Source organism: Pristis pectinata, chromosome 5, assembly GCF_009764475.1.
Source record: "Pristis pectinata isolate sPriPec2 chromosome 5, sPriPec2.1.pri, whole genome shotgun sequence".
Lineage (NCBI taxonomy): Eukaryota > Metazoa > Chordata > Chondrichthyes > Rhinopristiformes > Pristidae > Pristis > Pristis pectinata.
Genome location: NC_067409.1, coordinates 76,549,885 through 76,575,114, shown reverse-complemented (window position 1 = coordinate 76,575,114; position 25,230 = coordinate 76,549,885). Strand labels below are relative to the sequence as shown.

The 25,230-nt window shown below is 42.0% G+C and overlaps 1 protein-coding gene across 1 annotated transcript in view; it reads left to right on the top strand.

Annotated features, from left to right (window-relative positions):
* LOC127570611 (GMP reductase 1) overlaps positions 1-23,823 on the top strand; it is a 64,233-nt gene extending 40,410 nt beyond the window's left edge. The window contains exons 6-9 of the mRNA XM_052016328.1: positions 1,914-2,020; positions 6,533-6,575; positions 12,282-12,441; positions 23,220-23,823. Coding sequence (XP_051872288.1) covers positions 1,914-2,020; positions 6,533-6,575; positions 12,282-12,441; positions 23,220-23,400 — 491 coding nt within the window. The 3' untranslated portion in view covers positions 23,401-23,823. The remainder of the gene's footprint in view (positions 1-1,913; positions 2,021-6,532; positions 6,576-12,281; positions 12,442-23,219) is intronic.
* The last annotated feature ends 1,407 nt before the right edge of the window (positions 23,824-25,230 follow it).

The window sequence follows — 25,230 nt, the reverse complement described above, 5'->3', positions numbered from 1 at the left end:
GCAGGATGTATACAGTAAAAGGTAGAGTGCTAAGGAATGTTGATGAACAGAGGGACCTGGGGGTTCAAGTCCATAGTTCCCTGAAAGTGGCAACACAAATAACTAAGGTGGTGGGGACAAATATGGCATGCTTGCCTTCATAGCTAAGAGCTTGGAATATAACAATTAGAAGGTTATGTTGCAACTTTATAAAACACTTGTTTGACCATACCAGGAGTACTGTATGCAGTTCTGGTTGCCACACTATAGGAAGAATGTAGAGGAGATTCACCAGGATGTTGCCTGGATTGGAGGACTTTAGTTTATGGGGAGAGATTGGATAGGCTGGGCTTGTTTCTCCTGGAGTAAAGGAGGCTGAGGGGGTGACCTGATAGAGGTATATAAAAAAAATTATGAGGCATAAGTACAGCAGATGGTTGGTATTTTTGTCCCATGGTACAGGTATCAAAGTCAAGAGGACATAGGTTTAAGGTGAGAGGGAACCTTAAGGTAGGTTTAAAGGGAACCTGAGGGATGTTTTGTTTTACACAAGAAGTGTTTGATATCTGGAATGCGTTGTCAGGGGAAGTGGTGGTCAGATAAAATGATTACCCCTAAGAGACTTGTGGACAGGCACTTAAATAGACAAGGCATAAAACGATATGGACCTAATGTGGGCAAATGGCATTGATGTAGATGGATAAAAAAGTTGTCATGGATGTGGTGGGCTGAAGGGGTTGTTTCTGCCGTATGACTTCATAAATCATTACCCACCATGTGCACCATTGTCACAGAATCATAGATTCCTGAGATTATGTGGTATGCATCATCTATACAATCCTCCCTCTGAGGTTGCTAGCCAATTACTCGGTTGCTAATGTTTACTTGCACATGGATTTATGTAGATATGACCTGATTTCTAAAGTGTAGGAAACATCTAGACAGACATCCAAATGACCTCTTGTTCATGAAAGCTTTTCAGATGCCATGGCAACCCAGTGTGGTGATCTATCATGTAAGCTGGAGGGCTGTGAGCTTGCCTTCTGATAATGGGAGGGAAGCTAGATAGAGCGCTCTCTCTAACCAGGGAGGACAGCAGGCAGCCTACTGAAGGTTGGCCTGAGCTGGGAGCCGGATGCCAGCTCCTGCCAAGTACCAGATGAGGTGAGGGGAGATTAGTGGAAACTTGCAGCTGAAGAGAACAGATAACCTCATTAACCCCTTATCCCACTGACTTTTATTCATCCTGGAGAAACTATGTAAAAAGAATCACTCGGGATTTAGCTATCCAGAAGCAGGGAAGGGTTACAGCATGGAGAGACACCATTTGGTCCATCTGTATACCATCTCTAAGCAATCTAGTTGATACCACTGTCCCGTCCTGTAGACTTTTTTCCATCTGGGATTGAATCTGGCCCCACCGTACAGACACTAGAACTCGATTAACAATTTAAAACCAAGCTGAAATCCATGAAATTGTCCATCATTCCCACACCCAACACACTGATGTTAACACATGCAAAATGCAATCCATGCTAAAAAAGATGCTCAGTGAACTAATGTATATTATTCTGTCAAATGTCAATTTGGCTTAGTTGGCAAAATCAGATAGTTGTTGGTGCAAGCATGGAGTGATGGAGTACTTAATCTAGGATGATGCTTCAGTGTGGTCCTGCATCACGAGAAGGACGTTCTTTAAAGCAAATCATTCTGTCCATTTAACCACTTTGAGCCATTCTGCCCAGTGAAGTGGCAGTTAAAAACCCTAGAACACTGTTCAAAGCAAGAGTTGGGGATTCCACACACTACGCTGGGGAACATTCCTCCTACAACCTGTGACTAGTGGTTGTAAAATAGTTTGAGATGTCCTGAGATTGTGGTGAAGCGCCACCTAAATGCATGTTTCTCTTGCTGTAAATTCTGTTTCTCTGTAGGTTCTGTATGCACGACCAGAATTAAAACTGGAGTTGGCTACCCTCAGCTGAGTGCAGTGATCGAATGTGCTGACTCTGCCCATGGCCTCAAAGGACACATCATCTCTGTGAGTGAATCACTCCATCTTTATTTACAAGCAGTTATCTCAGGAAGAATACTCGACAAATTATTCTGTTTAAATAAACAGAACTTTATTCTTTTGAATATGCAGCTTTGAAACAGGGAGAGGATGTACACAAATCTTAGTTAAATGTTCAGTTGCTTTACAAGGAATCTGCTTATTGCTCCTGTTCCTGATATCGCTGGCTACATCTACTACTATTTACAGTGGTTGATGCATCCTTTTACGTTTGCAGTGTCTGGAGTGGAAATTGCATAAATACTCATCTACAGAGTGACTGATGTTTGAAGTACAGGCAGAGTGCATTATGTTAATAGCTAGACATTATTTAATGAAGATTACACTGGGAGCACATGACATGAATTATGAGAGATTGCAATCAAGATGTACCAGAGATGGAGAACAGCAAGTTACAAAGTAGCAGACATCAGCATTTTGAGACAATTACATAAAACCAATGTTGCAGTCTCAGCGACTTCTGATGTTTGAAGTGGGTCACTATTTGAAACACTATCCCGTATGTATTAAAGCCTTCTAGCATGGCGGTAGATAAAATAGAGGTGATGTGGGGCAGTGAAGGTCCTTCCCCTTTCGGACCTGGTTCAATGGGAGTCTTGTGTCTTCTAGCTGCAAGACCCCGATGTGAAATGAGTGCAGTCAGGGCAAATAGAAAGTAGGGAAAGCTGGGCACTTTAAGGTTTATGGAGCAGAGAAGTCGCTGGATCTGTGCACTTGCAGATGGCGTGCTCCCAACTGCAACGTGGATGTGCGTCTTCAGGGGAGTCTTGCATTGTCCAAGCCATAAAAACACTTGTGCGTGGTTGTGTCACTATTGAGACCTTGAGCTCCGATATTAAAAGTGCAATCTTGTCCAGCTTCATAATGGGAGAACAATCTAAACCATGTGAGGCACCAATGTTATTGTGCATGCACTGCGGGTGTGTTCAGGATTGTGGTGTAACATGGAATTGGTCTCTCAGTGAAACTAATCCCACGCCAAAAGGCTTTAACACATATGGGATAGTGCTTCAAACAGTGACCCACTTCAAACATCAGAAGCAGCTGAGACTGCAACATTGGTTTTATATAATAGTCTCATATTGCTGATGTCTGCTACTTTGTAACACACTGTCCTGCATATCCTGTCATTCATTAGAACACGATCGAGGGGTTTAGATAACTTCACTACTGCCCCTAGAAAGCAGGTTTGGCCTCTCAGCCACATTAGCATTCGATGTAGCTGACTCAGACATGGGGTTATTGCGGTACATATTAGGAGATGGTCAGGAACTGTGAGCTCCAAAGCTGCAGCACTGGCATTGAGTCGCACTTCCCTCCAATTGATCCTCCTCCCTACCAAATAACAACAAACATGCAAGTTTTTTTAGGATCTCTTTAAATACCCCACCTTGGGGGAGGGGGGGGTGCGAGCAGGTGGGGAGGGCTCTATCACTAATGCATCAGTATGTGCCACAGTCAAGTTTGACAGGGTTGATGACAATTCTACCAATTACCTACTAACCCCTGTCTTACCTGTTTAAATCGGCTGTCATCCCTGGACACTCTCAATCCCAGTTCAGGGTCTTGACCCGAAATGTTGACCATCCCTTTGCCTCCACAGCTGCTACCCGACCCAATGAGTTCCTCCAGAAGCTTGTTTGTTGCTCCAGATTCCAGTATCTGCAGACTCCAGTGCCTCAATTCCACCTACTCAGTGAATCTCCAGCACACGTGAGCAATGCACATTGCTATCACGTGAACTAATGCATTGGAACACTCGCATTACACTAAAGCAACAATCTGCTGGAGGAATTGGATTGGTTGTGGATTAGTTGGTAGGAGTATGGGCAGAAAAACTGAATATTCATTGCACAAAAATATTAACTACATTATGTTATAATGTGATATTGTGATAAAGGAGGAAAAGAAGAACAGAAGTATAACCAGGTCGAGCAGCATCTGTGGGAGGAAAGGAATCGCTGACATTTTGGGTCAAAACACTCCATTGGAATCTGATGCAGGACTTCAACCCAAAATGTTGACAATTCCTTTCCTCTCGCAGATGCTGATCGACCTGCTGAGTTCCTCCAGCAGATTGTTGCTCCAGATTCCAGCTTCTGCAGTCTCTCGTGTGTCCACATTACACTAAATTGTGCATGTGATTTGTGCAAGAAATTGGATTGGAGCTAATTTCATAATGGATTAGTTGTAGTATTTTTTTCGTCCTGTTAAAATCTCTACTAGTAAGCAACAACTGAAGTCTAAATGGAAATTTAAAAACAATACTGCAGGTGCTGGAAATCTGAAGTGACAGAAAATACTGGAAACACTCAGCAAGTCAGGTAACTTCTGTGGAGAGAGAAATAGTGTTAACATTTCAGGACAATACTGGTCTTCAATCTGAAAAGTTAACTCTGTTTCTCCTGACCTGCTGAGTGTTTCCAGCATTGTCTGTTTTTTATTTGAGTCTAATTGGTCTGTAATTAACTCGCTCATCTGTATGTTAGCTACCTTCAGATCATTTTACATAACCTTCCATTCCACAGAATTTTGGAAAATTATAGTCAGAACCTCCTGAATCTTTGCTGACAAGAAACAGATCAGGGAATATAAGATATATGTCAGGCTAGATTATATGAACTAGTATCCATTTAACTGAAGAAATGGAAAATTATCTCATCTATGTACCATGTCAGAACTCTTGATGTTATCTCCTGCCATTGTATAAATAGTTTATGGGTATTGATAGAGGTTATTGAATGCAGTCTCTGTGGACCAATATTGACATACAGATTAAAGTTTGATTTATGGGCTCTGACTTCCAGTTGTTAAAGGATTTGACTGGATGGAAGAGAAAATATACCTTGAAGTTCATAGAAATCTAGTTCGTCACTTCAGATTATTTGAAAACCTTTGGCAAGTGAGACCTTTAAGTAGAATTGGATCACTCCTGGTCTGTTTTGCATCTTTAAACATCAAAATATCATTTAAGTGCTTTCTTAATTTTGTGGCATCAATATCATTTTGGTATTCCATTGAATTTCATCCTAGGCATTTCCAATGGTTAAGGACGTCTCTTTGGATAATTAGCTGTGTGTGTATGATGTATAAACTGGATTTGGGTTCAGATTAAGGTGATCCACTTTGGTCTCTGCATGGGTTCCATTATGTGGCAGAAGTAACTTATACTTGCACAAATGTAGCACTCTTAAGATAGAGAAATATTTAAGGGATCTGGCTGACCACAGTAGATTTGAATAGTTACAACTAACTGCTGACGCAGTCTGCTAAATTGAAGTCCAGTTTAATGGAAAATGCAGTTATTGTACTTGATTTGTAGATGACAGAATGATCGTGAAACTGCTTTAGAGTTCAACAAGCCAGAGGAACTCGGAGCATCTGAGGAGGAAAGGAATTGATGATGCTTCGAGTTGAAACTCTGCATGAGGACTCAGGGTTCCTTTTAACAAAATCTCCCTGCCATATCCCTGTAGTCTCGTGGTGAACCTGCCACAAACTCAGACGTGTTCACTGACAGGTACCAATTGCTTGTGGAAGACTCTACATCACTGGGGCTGTTTGGTAACTATTTCAGTGCTGCAATTCCTCAGCCTCCCATTGTAATGCTGAGTGTGGTTTTGTGCTGGCTTTGTTGTCTTGCTGAGTATACAGAACAATAATCCAAAACCTATTGGGATTGAAAGACACCAGGGCTCATAGTAAAAGAAATGGATGTCATCTGCTTGGGGGGAAAAAGATCTTATTGCATGTTACTGCTGTCAGACTGATACCACTAGTGAGTAAAGGCAATGAAAATAATTACCTGGGACATGTAGGCATGGTCACAGGGTTCTAGCCTACTGTCTCTCTAAGACACATCGGTCAGATTATCAATGGTCTTTGGTGTGTAAACAATATGGTATGATGGATATTTTGAGTAGTGGTTATGTTACCAGAACAGTAGCCAGAGTTCAGGATCATTGTTTAAATCCCTTCACAGTAGCTGGAAATTTAAATTCAAATAATTAAATCTAACAGAAGAACTTAATCTTAATTACAGTAGCTAAGAAACTGCCAGGTTGTCACAAAAAAACCCATCTGGTTCACTAATGCTCTTCAGGGGAAGAAACCGTACCTGGACTGGCCCACGTGCAACCCCAGAGCTACCAATATGGTTGACTCTTAACAGTCTGTTTGGTCAAGGGGCAGTTAGGTATCAACATCCAAATCTTGTGAATGAAAAAATAAAAGAAACGATGCTGTGCTTTTTATGTCTTTGCTTCCTCTGCATTTAATTGATTCAATGGTCATAGGAAATTAATTAACAAAGAAAATAATTTGATGTCTGTTTTTTCAAGAATTAAATGAGATTTTCAGTTTGTGCGAATTCATAATTTTGCAAAAAGATTTTATTTATCAAAACAGTCCATTTTCTGCAGTGTTGATGGCAATCAAATGCTTTTTTATTGTTAATTATTTTTCCCTTTTTATTTAAAGGATGGTGGCTGCAGTTGCCCAGGTGATGTTGCCAAAGCCTTTGGTAAGTTTTTGAATAAAATATCTCTCACATATTCACAAGAGTGTTTGTAAGGAATTGCTTTGTCTGTGTCAAACAAATATGAATAGTTAACTCATAGAAGAGATCTTGCTGTCAACACTGAATTCTCAGTGGGTTAATATTATTAATAATGGGAAAACAGATTATAATTTAGAATGACATAGCCTGTTTCTGTGCTGTAAAAGCCATTTGGCCCAATTGCTCTAGTCCTGTGTACCCTTATGCAAGCCATCTGTCATCTGACTCTTCCCAGACCCTTTTTATTCCTTTTTCCCTCATCTACCTACCTGTCTTCACTTTAATACATCAGTATTGTTCATCTAGATATGTTGTAACAGATTCCAAGTTCCAACCATTCTTGGTGGCAGAGCATTCTCCCTGCAGTCAGCTAGTGCGGTCTGGCGCTGGCCCTTGCACACAAGGCACTTCTGCCTCCATCTGACTCTGTGTGGACTTTACACATGATGTTGTCTGATCTGATAGCTTACGTGTCTTGAGAATGAACAGTGTGTTTTTTTTAGGAGTTAGCGTGAGCTTTTAGACATTTTTGGTAAAAGAGTGAGGAATTGGTAGCACTCGCCTTTGTGGTAAATATGTGATTCAAGCTCAAACTGTTCCATACCCACACTAAATACGTCATCACAGGAAAACTCTCCAGCACAAATTTATCATAGTAATCCACTTCTATTGTCCTATCAAGACTTAAAATGCTGTAAAACCTCCTTATTCCAATCAAATTAAAAATTTTTACTGCATTATAAGGGAACCCATGAAATTGCATGGTCTGTGGTGCATTTGACCTGGATCATAGGGTTTCAAGATCAGTGTGAACATGTTTTTCTTGGACCAGGACAGGTGTTTTGGTGGCTAAACTGTTCTTAGAATCTGGTGTCGGATTTGGTGACTTTTTTGAGAATGGTGAGCAAAGTTTGTGGCCTGTCCTTCTAATGGAGAGGGGTTAGGAAAGATTCTAAATGTGAAGGTGATTAGCTGTGAAGAGAAATTTAAACCTTGACGTCTACACAGAAAATGGTCAGACTCATGGACTTGTTTAAAAAATCAATTAAAGGACGTTGTTGTGATAAACCAGTTCTAAGCTTAAAAAAAAGGCAGCTCAGAGAAAAATGGAAATTAGTGAGAAATAACATTGAAATGAAGAGAGGGAACTTAATGCTCTGTTTAACTGTTTGAAATAACATAACAAAAAGCAGCTGGTAGCTTACTTTCTTGTTCCTCATGTTTTCTTACAATATAGAGGAAGGTCATTTGGCCCATTGAGTCTATGCTGGCTCTCAGAACAATCCCATTTTCCTGTAATCTATTCTTTCTCACATGCCCATCAATTTCAAAAACATGCCAACCACCCAGACTAGGGATAAACTACAGTGCCAATTAATCTACCTGTGGGTACATCTTTGGGATGTGGGAAGAAACCAGAGCACCCAGGGGAAGCCCACACAACCACAGGGAGAATGTGTCCTCGTCGGGAATGAACCCTGGTTGCCAGAGCTGTGAGGCACCAGCTTTACTAGCTGCGCCACTGTCTTGCCCTACTTAATTCAGCATATAGAGTATTGTAGAAATGATGGGGATCAAGGAGGTTATTTAACTATGTCTAGTGGTGGTGCATTAGTAATAATCATAGACCCATGTGATTTCTTTCACTCAGGAAAGCCAGTGGAACATTTCCCAGAGTATTTCCTAACATTGTGGATTTTTTAAATTTCCCCACAACCTTTAGAGAGACAGAGAGAACTTGTACTTACACAGCACCATAATGTATTTTCAAGGAATTTCAAAAAGCTTAATATCTTGTTTGTTAGCTTTGAGGTGTAGTCATTTCTCATAATGGGAGGCAGCCAGTTTCCATCAGCATGTCAGGCAAACATTGGGGACATGAATAAAAAAAATTGGTCTGCTTTGCTGGTCACATTTCAAAAGCCAGGGTGGTTCTCATGGGCAGTATTCAACCCTTGACAGTGATGTGGATCTCCCTGAGCGAGGGTGATACATGGGAGGTCACACCATTTTAACAGAAGGATTGGGCCTGGGTGGGCCTTTCTCAATTTCGCACTTTGCAGGTGAAATAATAAGGAAAATTGAAGTTGACCAATCGACAGTGGATCAATTCTTCCTCTCATCTTCAAATTCCCCTAAAAGTGAAAACTACAGGAATTAATAGTTTTTTACGTCACCACTTGGTTGACATTGTCCTCCCAACAACCCTTACAACTTTATAGCACACTTAATGTAGTCAAACATCTAGTGTTTTACAGGAGCAGAATCAAACTAGGTTACTTAGCCATATGAAAAGGATATTAGGTTAGAGGATATAGTTTGGGTTATATGGAGCAAGTTAAAGGAGAGAAGAGGGGGAAGAAGCAGAGAATACCAATGTTTAGGGCCTAGATAGTTGAAGGTATAAGTATCCGTGGTGGGATGAATAAAATCGAGGAGACTTGGCCGCAAACTTTCCAGACAAACTTCCTACTGAGGCACCCTTGTTATGTGTTCATCACAGCCCAGAGAACTACTTTGTTGACCTTTGTCTACTACAGCAGTGCCACAAACCAGACTTCACTGATTCACAGAACATGCAGCAATAAACAACCAGCTGTTAAATGATAGCTATAAATAGTTACAGCCACCCATCCCGTCAGGGTCCTGAACCTCCGTCTCCCACATGACAGACTGGGTTACTTGCCACTGCACAAACAAGGGGCAGGCACGGTAGCATAGTGGTTAGCATAATGCTTTACAGTGCCAGTGACCCGGGTTCAAATCCGGCTACTGTCTGTAAGGAGTTTGTACGTTCTCCCCGTGTCTGTGTGGGGTTTCCTCCGGGTCCTCCGGTTTCCTCCCACATTCCAAAAAGACGTACGGGTTAGGAAGTTGTGGGCGTGCTATGTTGGTGCCAGAAGCGTGGCGACACTTGCGGGCTGCCACCCAAATCACTACGCAAAAAGATGTATTTCACTGTGTGTTTGGATGTACATGTGACTAATAAAGAAATCTTAATCTTATCTGTTCTGGTCAGCTGTTAAACTCTGCTCCAACTGAATAACATTTCTACACTTTTTTTTGTGACAAGTAATTTTTGTAGAAAACACAGTCAAGAATTCATAGCAAGTTAGTGTTTCTGGCCGTTGTGCTATTTTGAGCTGTTTTCCTCGCCTCCCCCACATGATGTCAGCCTTGGCTCAGTTTTAGCACTCCAAGTCTGAGCTTCTCCTTAGTGATAGGGTACATAATCCAGTCGGATGCTTCAGTGCAGTACTTGGGGTTGGGGTGCACATTGCCGATAGTGCCATCTTTTCAATGAGTCCCCAGGCCAGTGTCCTTTACCTGGCCAGCATTCATCTCTCAGCCAACAACACTGAAACAGATTATTTGGCCCTTATCCCATTGCTCTTTTCAAACATTAAACACTGGGATGGTGTCATACCAGGACTTTGAGCATGTCCCGATTACAGGTCTGTGAAAAATAAAACCTGTTTGAAAGGAACCCAGCCATGCACAATGGCACCAATGAGGCACAGCATACACTTGAATGCCATGTCCGTAAATGTCATTGATGTGTGCTCAGCCTGCGGTGGGGCTTCACGATGCTGGACCCGGTTTCTTTCAGGGGACCCACCTGATTAAATTTTAACCCAAGACGGGCACCTGTCCTCGGGGGCCCTGCCCTCAAGTAATATCCCTCCTCACACCCCTGAACTCTCATCTGGCAGCCCTACCCATGTTCACCAACTGATCTGCCAACCTGATCAAATATCACAGGGGTACAGACTCCCCCCACCCACCCCATCCCAGCACTCTGAATCCCTGCCAACCTTCGTCTGATCTACTGATCAGTAAGTACTGATCAATATTAACACCTACCTGTGTGATCCTGACTCTTCTCCCCACTTGGCTATCTCTCCCTGGTCCGAGATCATCCATCAGGCACTGCTTAACTCGGGAAAGGTCTTTCCTTGTGGAGAACTGACTCAGTGTTAGAATTTTCCATGTTTCAAATGTGATCATCTCTCAATCTTCTACACTTGAGAGTTCATCTCTTCTCACCAGGGTCCTATACAATGTCTTTATTCTTGTTCTCAGATACTAATGCAATAAAGGCCAACATATCATTTGTCTTCCAAATTAAATGCTTTATCTGCATATTAACTGATTTGTGTACATGGACACCCAGCTTCCTGTGATCAATAACATCTTTTCAAAATCTCACCTTTTAAAAATACTTTGTGTTTCAGTTTTTTTCCAATCTAAAAAGGCTAATTGCAATCATGTAAATGTTACAGTGTTGATTCAGTAGGAAGCATTAAGGCTGTATTTACTCCACTGGAATATGGTGCAATCTGCCTTGTTGAGTATGGAGATCAGAAAGTTATTTCCACCACTCGATGAATTTGGTAATAAAGTGCTGAAAGAAAATGCCCTGCATTACCACTATTAGTTATTGAAGCCAAGTCAACGGGAAATAAACATTTGAAAAGAAAGCAGATTGAAAAGAATGGGGAAACAAAACAAGGTTTCTAGCAGAGGCTTCTCTCTGAAGTTGTCACAGGCGTGGGAAGATGAGGCTGTCTTTGATGTTGAAGTTTCTATGATTGTGTAAAGCTAGGGGCAGAATGTTGTATTTCAAAAATTCTAGGGAAAAGGAGGTTGGTGCCCTAACTTGAATATTTAATGGCACAGGAAGGGGTGTGCCTTCAAAGACATTTTCATTTCTAGCAAAATACTTGAATGATTGTGAAGGATCCCAAACGCAAAAACTTCCCCAGGATTCAGAACCTGTATCATCATCCATTGTTACACTGGACCTTGAGAATGAAGCAGACTAATGAGGAGGTTTCATAGGATCCAGTGACAGTTTAAAGAGTTAAATGCAAAACAGAAAAAAAAGTATCTTTAAAGAGGTCATGGTACTTTAGTATACTTAAGAGAGTGGGAAGAAATGTGCTGCAAATACAGGCTTTTCAGTATCGGGCACTATGTGGAGGGTGGGATAGTGGAGGGAATAGTATTGGAATCAGGATCATTGAAGACACCAACACAGATGATTTATGTGCAGGCACGGTAGTGTGGCGGTTAGCGTAATGCTTTACAGCGCCAGTGACCTGGTTTCAAATCCGGCCACTGTCTGTAAAGTTTGTACGTTCTCCCCGTGTCTGTGTGGGTTTCTTCCGGGTGCTCTGGTTTCCTCCCACATTCCAAAGACGTACAGGTTAGGAAGTTGTGGGCATGCTACGTTGGCGCCAGAAGCGTGACGACACTTGCGGGCTGCCCCCAGAACACTACGCAAAAAGATGCATTTCACTGTGTGTTTTGATGTACATATGACTAATAAAGATATCTTATGTAGGGATCTAAACATGGAAGCTGTCTTAACATTTTTAAAGTGCTTTGGTAAAGTTGATTTAGATATCTACAGTGGGCTCCGGGATGTATGTGTAATTACATTTATTTCTTTTTAATAACATGAGAAAATGAACAGAGATACTGTGTTTATTAAATTTGGAGGTCAGGTAATTGCTTGCTGTCAGGGCACGGAGAGCGAGGGCAAGGCTGTGTTTATTGACCATTCCCTCGGGGTGATGGTGCACTCAGTGTTTGTAGACAGCTATTTCCAGGATGCCAACTGATATTAAACCCACTGTGTTACTGTGAAGATCTTTCTGATTCCAGGGGCTGGCGCCGACTTTGTGATGCTGGGAGGGATGTTTGCAGGTCACGACCAGTGTGCTGGAGAAGTCATTGAGAAGGACGGTAAAAAGATGAAACTCTTTTATGGAATGAGCTCTGATACAGCCATGAAGAAGCATGCTGGAGGCGTGGCAGAATACAGGTGACATTCTAACATTGTTGTCATCACTGTATTTAAACAGATAAGCATTGGATCGTTTAGTGGGCAGGAGTTAGGGAGAGAGGTGATTTATGGTTACCAGCAATGACTCCTTAAGTTCCCACTGGGGGATTGCTCCAAGTTTCAGTTCATTTCAGAAGTTACTAGTCCTCCAACAGTGCTTGCTGCTTTCTGCAGAATCCTGGCAACTAGCGTCTGTCAGGTGACTCTAGGACAGATAGTGCCCCAGACTCAATCGTATGTACGTACTCTTATCTGGTCACCCAGCTATAAGAAGGATGCCATTAAACTTCATGAAAAGATTCATGAGGATGTTGTGTCATAGGGATAGGCTGGAATTTTTTTTGCTGGAATGCAAGAGGCTGAGGGTTGCCCTTGTAGAGATGTTATAAAATTATAAGGTGAATGGTCAGGCTTTTCCCCAGGGTAGGGGAGTCTAAAACTAGAGGGCATAAGTTTAAGGTGAGAGGGTAAGGACTTGAAAGGGACCTGAGGGATGACTTTTTCACACAGTGGTGGGTATATGGAACAAGCTGCTAGAGGAAGTGGTAGAGATGGGTACAATTACACTGTTAAAGATACATTTAGACAGGTACTTGGATAGGAAAGGTTTAGGGGGATATGGGCCAAATGCAGGCAAATGGGACTAGCTCAGTGGACAACTTGATTGGCATGGACAAGTTGGGCTGAAGGGCCTGTTTCCATGCTGTATAACTCAAATTCAAAGTCGAGTTTATTGTCGTATGTAGTGGTGCAATGAAAAAAATTACTTATGAAACATTAAAATTACACAGAAAATAGGGCATCCCATCTGACATCCTTTGGGGCAGATGTTTTCCTATTGAAATACAGTGCACCCTAACTAATACGGAAACCATATTTCCCTTATTATCATCCTTCTCTGACTCCCTCCCACTTCGTCATTCCCTTGTTCCTCACACCTGTAGCAGTGAATTGTCAGTCTTTGACTGTTGGGGCCTTTGGTCAAGCAGGTTATTGAAGGTTCCTTGGGCTGGGGTTCTGCCTTCACAAGATCACAAGACAAGGGAGCAGAAGTAGGCCATTCGGCCCATCAAGTCTGCGCTAAGGAAAAGGGAAAAAAGAAAAAGAAATGAGAAATGGGGGGGGGGGGGAGAGAAAAAAAGCCTATTCTAATCCCAATTTCCGGCCTTATCCCATATCCCTTGATACCTCGACTATTTAGATATCTATCTATCTCTTCCTTAAATGCCTCCAATGATCTGGCCTCCACTGCTGTAACTGGCAAGGAATTCTACAAATTAACCACCCTCTGGCTAAAGAAATTTCTCCTCATCTCTGTTTTAAACCTGTACCCTCTAATTCTAAGATTGTGCCCTCTGGTCCTGGACTCACTCACCAAGGGAAACATCCAAGCCACATCTACTCTGTCCAGTCCCTTCAACATTTTAAATGTCTCTATGAGGTCCCCTCTCATTCTTCTGTACTCCAGTGAGTACAGTCCAAGAGCCGACAAACGCTCATCATACGTAAGCCCTTTTCATTCTGGGAATCATCCTCGTAAATCTCCTCTGAACCATCTCCAACATCAGCACATCCTTCCTAAGATATGGGGCCCAAAACTGTGCACAGTATTCCAAATGAGGCCTCACTAGTGCCCCGTAGAGCCTCATCAACACTTCCTTACTTTTATACACTATACCTCTCGAAATGAATACCAACATAGCATTCGCTTTCTTACCACCGATCCGACCTGGTGGTTAACCTTTAAGGTATCCTGCACGAGTACCCCCAAGTCCCTTTGTATTTCTGTACTTTGAATTTTCTCTCCTTCTAGATAATTAATCTGCCCATTTATTTGTTTCCAAAGTGTACAACTGCACATTTCTCAACATTGAATCTCATCTGCCATTTCCTTGCCCATTCTCCTAAACTATCTAGGTCTCTCTGCAACCTTCCTATCTTCTCAATACTCCCTACTCCTCCACCTATCTTGGTGTCATCGGCAAACTTAGCCACAAAACCATTTACTCCATCATCCAAATCGTTAATGTACAAGGTAAAAAGAAGTGGCCCCAACAAGATGCGGAACACCACTAGTAACCGGTAGCCAACCAGAACAAGATCCTTTTATTGCCACCCTTTTGCTTCCTGACACCCTGCCAATGCTCCACCCATTCTGTTATCCTACCTGTAATTCCATGACCTCTCATCTTATTAATCAGTCTCTATGTGGCACCTTGTCAAAGACCTTTTGAATGTCTAAATTCACAACATCTACCGCGTCTCCCTTATCCATCCTACCTGTGATTTCTTCAAAAAACTACAACAGGTTGGTCAGGCAGGATCCTCCCTTCACAAAACCATGTTGGCTAGGACCTATCTTGCCTTGCACCTCCAGGTATTCCATAACCCCATCCTGAGGATAGATTCCAATAACTTTCCCACCACCGACGTCAAATAATAGGTCTGTAATTTCCTTTATGCTGCCTCCCACCTTTCTTATACAGCTGAACTACATTTGCGACCCTCCAGTCCTCCGGAACCATGCCGGAGTCTATTGATTCCTGGAAAATTATCACCAATGCCTCCGCTATCTCTAAAGCCACCACCTTCAGAACCCGGGGATGTACCTCATCTGGTCCAGGAGACTTATCAGTCTTTAGACCATTTAGTTTTCCTAGCACTTTCTCTCTAGTAATCTTAACTGAACTCAGTTCCATTCCGTGAGACTCCTGACTAACCGGCACATTGCTGATGTCCTCCACAGTGAAGACCGACGCAAAATACTCATTCAGTTCCTCTGCCGTCTCTTTATCATCCATTATAATCTCTCCTGCACCGTTATCAATTGGTCCTATATCAACCCATGTCTGTTTTACTCCTTATATATTTAAAAAAACTCTTAGTATCCTTTTGAATGTTATCTGCCAACTTCCTCTCATAATTCATCTTTTCTTTCCTAACGACCTTTAGTTTCTTTCTGCAGGTTTTTAAAAGTTTTCTAGTCTTCTGTTTTCCCACTAATTTTTGCTTCCTTGTACGCCCTCCCTCTTGCTTTTATTTTAGCCTTCACCTCTCTCGTTTTTTTTTCATTTGTGCCTTTTTTCCATTCAAAACCTTTTTTCTTGGAATATATCTATCCTGCATTTTCCTTATTACTTGTAGAAATTCCTTCCATTTCTGCTCCGCCGTCCCTCCAGCCAGCTCACTCTTCCAATCAATTTGGGCCAACTCCTCTCTCATACCATTGTAATTTCCTTTGTTCCACTGAAATATCGATACACCAGTTATCAGCTTCTCCTTCTCAAATTTGCCATATAGGTGTCCCCAACAGTTTGTGGAAGTCCACAGGGAGGATTGCTCACACTCAAATAGTCTTACATTTATTGTTGCAGTTAGTGGGAAGCAGACAGTTCTCTCGCTGTCTGTAAAACCCTTGCCAGTGGGTTCTTCAGGGCCAAGACTTGTAGGGCAGGTTCCACTTCAGGAAAATCATTAATGTGTTCCAACTTGATCTTGTACAAGGCAACCATTTCCCTTTGAAATATGGGACTGTTGGCAGTGTTTGTGTTTGTAAATAACTGATGCTAGTTTCTAAAGGAATTTGATCACCTTGGTGTTTTATTTATCTGCCACCAGCTCCAGTACCTCAGAGGAGAATGGTTGTGTGGAAACAGAGCTTTATTAAACAAGAGCAGGTCACTGGTTCTATCGCTACCTGTCTTCCAGACTGTATTTACATCTTAGAAGGATGGGGAGGCTTTGGAGAGGGCGCAGAAGAGGTTTACCAGGTCACTGCCTGAATTAGAGGGCAGGTGCGACAAGGAGAAGTTGGACAAACTTGGTTGTTTTCTCTGGAATGGCTGAGGGGGAGACCCGACAGAAGTTTTTAAGATTATGAGAGGCATGGATTGAGTAAATAGCCGGTATCTTTTTCCAGGGTCAAAATGTCTAATATTAGAGGGCATGCATTTAGGTTCAAAGGAGATATGTGGGGCAGGTTTTTTTTTACAGAGTGGTGGGTGTCCAGAATGTGCTACCAAGGGTGGTGGTGGAGGCAGATACAATAGAGGTGTTTAAGAGGCCTTGGATAGGCTCATGAATGTGCAGAGAATGGAGGGATATGGACATTATGTAGGCAGAAGTGATTAGTTTAGTTAGCCGTTTAATTAGTTCAGCACAACATTGTGGGCCGAAGGGCCTGTTTCTGTGCTGTACTGTTCTATGTTCTTATAACCAGAGGCATTATTGCCTCCTTAGCTCCACCTAGTGGATTAAATACACAAAGTACTTTTAAAATATCCCTTCAATAGTTAGAGGTTTTAAAAAAAATCTAACTACAATCATAGAGAATGGACTAAAATTTGATACATAAGATTTAACCTTAAGGTTAGAAACTTGCCCATTTGTGTATTTAACAGTGAATCTACGGAACAATTTAATCTTAAAATAATTATTTAAAATATGCTCCATCCCCCAACTGAGATCTAGAAGGATAATGATAAGGACAATATATTCACTACAGCTATGCAGCATATCTATACTTAACCTCCCTTTTGCATTGTCTTACAAGTTACTGTCATCGATCCCAATGTACAAGCCGTCTGTAGCCAGCACTGGCACCAAATTCTTCAACAGTTGCTATTAACTCGGGTAATTTTAAATTTAGCTACTGGGAAACTAACCTTGCAGATCTAGGAAACCTGCTTTGGTTGTTTCAAGTGAAAAGCACTTGCTCAACAAGAGACCAGTAGAAAAGAGGAATCCAAGCTGATTCTGTCATATGGGAATACCGTCTCTCCATACTTTGGGTTCCTTGTTTAACGGTCACTCAGCCGGATTTGAATTAGGTTGAGGAACTGGCCAATGCTGCTTGACTTCAGAAGCTGAGCAGACTCCAGTTAACTGGATAAGAGACGGGAGCACCTATTCACCTAGCCCAAGGAAGCTGAAATCAGACAGGGTCTTTGAGGAATATAAAGAAAGCAGGAAAGATCTCAAGCAGGGAATTAGGAGGGCTGAAAGGGACCATGAAGTGACCTTGGCAAATAGGATTAAGCGAATCCTGAGGCATTTTATACATGCATTTAAAAACAAGAGGATAACTAGGGAGAGGGTAGGACCACTCAAAGATAAATAAGGGAATTTATGCTTGGAGTCAGGGGATGTGGGCGAGGTACTAAACGGTATTGCATCAGTATTCACCAAGGAGAAGGATATGGAGGATAGTAAGACCAGTGTGGGATATACTAATGTGCTGGGGCATTTTGAGATCAAGAAGGTGGTGGCGGTGGATCTCTTGAAGAGCATTAAGGTGGATAAGTCCCCGGGGCCTGATGGGGTCTATCCCAGGTTATTAAGAGAGGCAAGAGGGGAGATTGCTGGGGCTTTGACAGAGATTGGCTTTGTATCCTCTCTAGCCATAGGCGAGTTCCCAGAGGACTGGATGGTAGCCAGTGTTGTTCCTTTGTTTAAGAAGGGAAATAGGGATAATCCAGGGAATTGTAGGCTGGTGAACCTCGCATCAGTGGTAGGGAAGCTATTGGGGAGGTTTCTTGGGAAAGTATTTACTCACATTTGGAAAAGCATGGGCTAGTCAGCATGGCTTTGTGCACGTCAGGTCCTGTCTTACAAACTGGAGTTTTTTGAGGAAGTGATGAAAGTGATTGAGGGTAGGGCAGTGGGTGTTGTCAAAATGGACTTACTTCAAGGCATTTGACAAGCTTCTGTGTGGTAGGCTGATCCAGAAGATTAAGATGCATGGGATCCACAGTGACTTGGTAGTTTGCATTCCAAATTGGCTTGCCCATGGAAGACATAAAGTGTTATTCTAGCTGAAGGTCTGTGACCAGTGGTGTTCTGCAGGGACCACTGCTGGGACATCTGTTTGTGATATATATAAATGACTTCATTGAAAATGTAGATGGGTTGGTTAATAACTTTGCAGACAACACAAAAATTGGTGGAGTTGTGGAGAGTGAAGAAGGTTGTCAAAGGATACAGCAGGATATAGATCAGTTACATGGAGAAAAGGCAGATGGAATTTAATTCCCCCCAATTAATCAATGGGAATTAGAAGAACAAATATGCAGGGTGATTGTAAGGAGTTGTAAGAATAATGGGGTTGTCATAGTTGGGGATTTTAACTTTCCCAACATAGACTGGGACCTGCCGTACTGTTAAGGGCTTAGACGGGGTGGAATTGATTAAGTGTGTTCAAGAAAGTTTCCTCAAGGCAATATACAGAGGGCCCTACTAGGGAGAGGGCAAAGCTTGACCTACTCTTGGGTATAGGACAAGAAAAGTGGCAGTGGGGGAGCACTTTGGGACCAGTGACCATAGTTCTATTAATTTCAAACTAGTTATGGAAAGGGACAGAACTAGTCCACAGGTTCAAGTTGTAAATGGGGCAAGGCAAATTTTGACAGTACGAGACAGGAGCTTGCAAGGGTTGATTGGAGTAGGTTGTTTGCAGGCAAAGGGACCACAGGCAAGTGGAGGTTTTTAAGGTGAGATTGTGAGAGTTTAGGGCCTGTGTGTACCTGTCAGAATGAAGGGCAAGGCTGCTAGGAGCAGGGAACCCTGGATGATGAGAAATACTGGAGCCATGGCTCAGGTACAGGCAGCTGGGATCAAGCAAATCCCTGGAGGAGTATAGTGGATGCAGGAGTTTACTGAAGAAGGAAATCAGGAGGGCAAAAAGGGGACATGAGGTAGCTTTGGCAGATAAGATCAAGGAGAATCCAAAGGGATTTTATATTAAGGGGAAAAGAGTAATGAGAGGGAGAATAGGGCCCCTCAAAGACCAAAGGGGACACCTTTGTGTGGAGCGGCAGGAGGTGGGCGAGGTCAATGAATACTTCTCTTCTGTTTTTACCGTGGAGAAAGACGTGAAGACTTCGGAACCAGGAAAGGTAAATGTGGAGGCCTTGGGGATAGTCCGCATTACAGTGGAGGTGGTGCTGGATGTCTTAAAAGGTATGAAGGTAGACAAATCTCCAGGGCCTGACCAGGTCTATCCAAGAACACTGTGGGAGGCTAGAGAAGAAATTACAGGAGTGCTGGCTGAAATATTTGCATAGCCAGGGTGAGATGCTGCTACACTGGAGGGTAGCGAATATTGTGCCTTTATTTAAGAAGGGCGGCAAAGAAAAGCCTGGAAACTGTAGACTAGTAAGTCTAACATCTGTGGTAAGTAAGTTACTGGAGAGGATTTTGAGGGATAAGACACGTGCATCTGGAAAGATGGGTTGATTAGGGGTAGTCAGCAGGGCTTTGTGAGTGGGAGATCATTCCTTATGAATGTGATTGAGTTTTTTGACGATTTGACTAAGAAAGTCGATGAGGGCAGGGCGGTAGACATGGTTTATATGGACTTTAGTGTGGCCTTTGAGGTTCCATGTGGTAGGCTGCTCTGGAAGACTAGATCACATGGAATCCAGGGAGAGCCGGCTAATTGATACACAATTGGCTTGATGGTAAAAAGCAGAGGGTGATGGTGGAAGGTTGTTTCTCAGACTGGAGGCCTGTGACTAGTGGTGTGCCTCAGGGGTCGGTGCTGGGCCCATTGTTGTTTGTCATCCATATCAACGATTTGAATAAGAATGTACAAGGCATGGTTAGTAAATTTGCAGATGACACTAAAATAGGTGGACAATGAAGAAGGTTATCAGAAATTACAGGGGGATCTTGATCAACTGAATAAGTTGGGCTGAGGAACGGCAAATGGAATTTAATTCAGATAAGCGCAAATGGTTACATTTTGGAAAGTCAAATCCAGGTAGGACTTTCACAGTGAACAGCATGGAACTGGGGAGTGCTGAAGAACAGAGGGACCTTGGAGTACAAGTACATGGTTCACTGAGAGTGGAATCACAGGTAGACAGGGTGGTGAAGAAGGCTTTTGGCACGCTGGCCCTTCATCAATCGGGGCAATGAGTATAAAAGTTGGGAGGTCACGGTGCAGTTGTACAGGATGCTGGTGAAGCCGCACGGGAGTATTGTGTTCAGTTTTGGTCACCCTGCTATAGGAAAGTTGATATGAAACTGGAAATAATGCAGAAAAAACCTACAAGGATGCTGCCAGGACTTGAGGGACTGAATTATAGGGAGAGGTTGGATAAGCTAGGACTTTATTTTTTTTTAGAGCACAGGAGAGTGACCTGTGATGTGTATAAAATCATGAGGGGCATAGATGGGGTGAATGCACGGCCTTTTTCCCAGATTTCTAGAGGGCATAGGTTTAAGGTGAGAGGGGAAAGATTTACCAGGAAATTGAGGGGCAACTTTTTTTTTTACACACAAGGTGGTCTGTATGTGGAATGAGCTGCTAGAGGAGGTGATGGAGGCAGGTACAATAACAACTTTTAGGAGACAGTTGGACAGGTACATGGATTAGAAAGGTTTAGGAGGTTATGGGCCAAACACTGGCAAATGGGACTAGCTTGGATGGGGCATCTTGGTCAGCATGGACCAGTTGGGCTGAAGGACCTGTTTCTGTGCTGTATAACTCTATGACCGTATGACTCTAAGTATGAGGTGTTGCACTTTGGGAGGTGAAATGCAAGGGGAAAGTTTACAGTTAATGTTAGGAATGTTAGCAGCATTGACATACAGAGGGATCTTGAGGTCCAAATCCATACCTCCCTGAAAGTGGCAACACAAGTAGATAGTGTTAAATTGATAGGGGCATTAAACATGAGTCAAGACATCATGTTGCAGATGGATATAACATTGGTTAGGCTGCACTTGCAGAGTATTGTGTGCAGTTCTGGTTCCCCCATTACAGGAAGGATGTGGAAGCTTTGGAAAGAGCGCAGTGGAGGTTTACCACAATGCTGCCTGGATTAGAGGGTATTAGCTTTTAGGAGAGGGAGGTTGGACACACTTGGGTTGTTTTCTCTGGAGCATTGGAGACTCAGGGGAGACTTGATTGTAGTTTATAAAATCATAAGAGGCATAGATCGGTAGGTAGTCAGAATCTTTCTCCCAGGGTAGAAATGTAAAACACTGCTGGGCATAGCTTTAAGGCGAGAGAGGGAAAGTTGAAAGGAGATGTGCAGGGCAAGCATTTTCTTTTTACACAGAGAGTAAGGGTGGTGGAAGCAGATACAACAGTGACATTTAAAAGGCTTTTAGATGGGCACATGAATGTGCAGGAATGGAGGGATATGGATCATGTTGCAGGTAGAAGGGATTAGTTTAATTTGGCCTCGTGTTGAACACAGACGTTGTGGGCTGAAGGGCCTTTACTCTACTGAACTGTTCAATGTTCTGTTCAACCTACAGCATGACTGACAGTGGGGCTTCTCCAGTTGGGGGTATAGGGTCATAGGGAGGTAAACAAGCCCTTTGGTCCATTGAGCTTGCACCGACAGTCAACACCCCCATTTACACTAAACTTACATTAATTCATTTCTCTTCTGCACACACCAAGGCTTAAGTTTTGCTGCTTATATTGTATACTGCAGGACTAGTTAGCCAAATCAATGGAAAGAAACTGCAGAATTTAAGAGGAATCGTTTGGTTGAATTTTTGTTCATTTTTATAATGTATAAAATACATTTCTTTGAAGCAGGTGCTATCCACAGAGACTTCCAACCCACCTTGCACATCACCAGACCATAGATGTTCTTTCTCTACTGATTGATATCCCCTCCTGAAGAGTGCTTGTGCCCATGCAGACTAGTGCTGAAACAACTTCCTGCCATAGGAAAAACATCCCAAGGCACTTCACAGGACTGTAATTGAGCAACGAAACTGATTCTGAGCCAGCTAATAAGATAGTAGAGTAGATGACCAAAAGCATGGTCAAAGACTTAGATTTTGCATAGGAGGGATGGAGAGTTGTACAACTTTAGAGTGGGAATTCCAGAGCCTGGCAGCTAAAGGCAAAGTCACCTACAATGCAGAAAGTAAATTCAGAAGGCCAGAATTGAAGGAGTGCAGTCTTTGGAGGGTGAAAAGCAAGAAGAGATTAGATATGTGGAGGATTGAGATCGCGGAAACTAGGATGAAGGTTTTGAAACTGGGGCTTTGCTCAGTGGTAGGGTGTTGGGTGAACAAGAATTGGTGAGCGTTAGCATACAACCTGCAATTTGGGATCACAATTGTATGAAGCATAGAACTCTCTGTAACTTGTCACTGCAGAGACAATTAAATAAATCTGCACACTACTGATTGAAATTACTCATTGCATTGAAAATTCACATCAGTAAGTTAAAGTTAATTCAATCACACTGGTTCTTAAAACAAGAGCAAAAGACAGACTGCTGGAGGAACTCAGCGGGTCAGACAGCATCTGTAGAGGGAAATGGACAGTCAACGTGGAGTCCAGAATGAAGGGTCTCAACCCGAAATAATGATTGTCCATTTTCTTCTACTGATGCTGCCTGACTTGTCGAGATCCGCCATTTTTGATCCAGGTTCCAGCATCTGGTGTCTCCATGGTTCTTAAAACAATGTAGGTCAGATGGCAGGAAAAGCTGAGAGAGAAAAGTGTCCTCACCTTCTGGTTTTTCAGCCCCACTCTGATTTATCAGTGGCTTTTCTAAATCTTCATCTGAGAGGTACTGTTGCCTGTTCTCATTTACAGAGCTCTATTTTTTTCATTTCATGGGACATTTATTTCTAGGGATTATGGAAGTGGCCTTAAGGGCTGAAATGCACAATTTCAAGTGCATTTTGGCCAAAACATATCAGACTATTATTTCCATTTCACTCTTTCACACCAATGCTTTTACTACAACATAGTTAATTAACTCTTTCTTTTCATCCAGGGCTTCAGAAGGCAGAACAGTGGAAGTTCCATACAAAGGAGATGTGGAGAACACAATCCTTGATATTTTAGGTGGTTTACGCTCTACCTGCACCTATGTGGGAGCTGCCAAACTAAAGGAACTGAGTCGGAGGACAACATTCATCCGAGTAACACAGCAGTTTAACCAAATGTTCTCTTAGCCTGGGCTGTAAAGGTGAACTAACCAGAAGTTTAATTTATACTGGTTCCTCATTCAACATACTGTACTTGAATATCATCTTTATTCTTGCATAGTGCATTAATTGGAATTATTGTCTCCAGGACCTTATAACCTTGTAGAGCTGGGCTTCCATAGCTGTCTTCCACGGTACAGTAAAAAATGTTCAACAGCTGTGAAGCAGTTCTTCACTGAAGGTGATATCCTGAGGTGAAAATCAACAATAGCTTCTACCAAATAGTTATTAAAAATTTATGTACAGCAATTTTTTAAAATTCTACATGGACTGCTTAGGAGAATACAATTATGAATGCTAGAAAACTAATTTATTTCAAGCATGATTTTAATTGTATAAATTCTTTAGTGTTTGTATTGTTCGAGGATGTGAAATAAAAATGATATACTGAAAACTAATGCTGTTGTAATTAGTTGTAGCTCATAAGTGAGAATTTGCACATAATATAGGAATGAGGTAGAATAGACAATAATAATAATAAAAGAAAATGTTGTATTAGCTATTTTCAGAAAATGCAAGGTGCCAATTTAATATTCTTTCCTGAATTGATATTCTGCATTTCATTTGCACTTAAGAGAATAATGCAATCTATATTTCTGAAACAGTACATTATGAATGTAGAAATGTGGTTCAATTATGCAACCAAAGGGCCAGTAACAATAATCAGTGAACTCCCTGGTCAGCCATGCCGTCACTGAAATGGCTCAAATAAAGCTGCTCCTCTTTATATGAAGAGACCAAAACTGATTACCTACATGCTGCTCATTTGTAATATCCTAAACTTAGAACTGTTTCTGCATTCATCTGGGTTAACTAGCCAGTTTGAAATGTATATCGTACCCTATTAAGCAGTTGCCCTCCAAGATATTTAATGTCATAAGCAAATAACCTCATAATATGATTATAAGGAATTTACATGCCATTTTGCAAACATGTAGGAATAACATAGTTATTCACATAATTGAATACATTTAGAAATAAAAGAAGTCTTGAGCTCCCAGCAGGACAGTTAGGTCTTAGCAATATTGGCTAAAACAACAAAAATGCACAAGATTAGAAAGATCACTGCTTTTACTCTGGCTCGTGCCGTTATAGGGGAAGTACTGTATCCCTCCTTCACTTTTATATCCTTCCATTTAATTCTGCATGAGTACTTAGCTAAATCTTTTGTGCATTTGTTGATACAATCAGTCCTCTACATTCATCAACCTCCACATAAAGTAATTAAATTTAAGTCTTTCTACCAACACTCTTACAAGGTTGAAACATTGACTGTTACACATTCCAACATTTGTCTATATCCTGGAGATGAGAGTACAGATGCTGGAATCTGGAGCAACAATCTGCTGGAGGAACTCAGTGGGTCAAGATAGGTCAAAGTCCTGAGGCAGGGTTTCGACCCAAAATGTCAACCATTCCTTTCCTCCCACAGAGTTCCTCCAGCAGATTGTTTGTCTATATCCTATTGGGTTTTGAGTAAATTTCAATACAGTCAATATTAAATAGTCAATACTCCAAGGTACACACATTCAGCTTGTATAGCCTCTTATGATATAAGTGTCTTATCCAGGTTGCTAAGCTGGTTCGTGTTAAGTCCAGTCATAAATGATCCAGACTATGTGAGGATGGTTTAAATAATTCATGAACATTGGCATAAATATTACAACTGTACATAGCTGCAGACATTACTGCAGTCCAGGATGAAAGAACTGAATTAGCACAGGTAAGGTGAAAACTATGCCCTTGAACTCAAGACATCATTACTGAGCATAACATCAATATGCTCACTAAAATTGA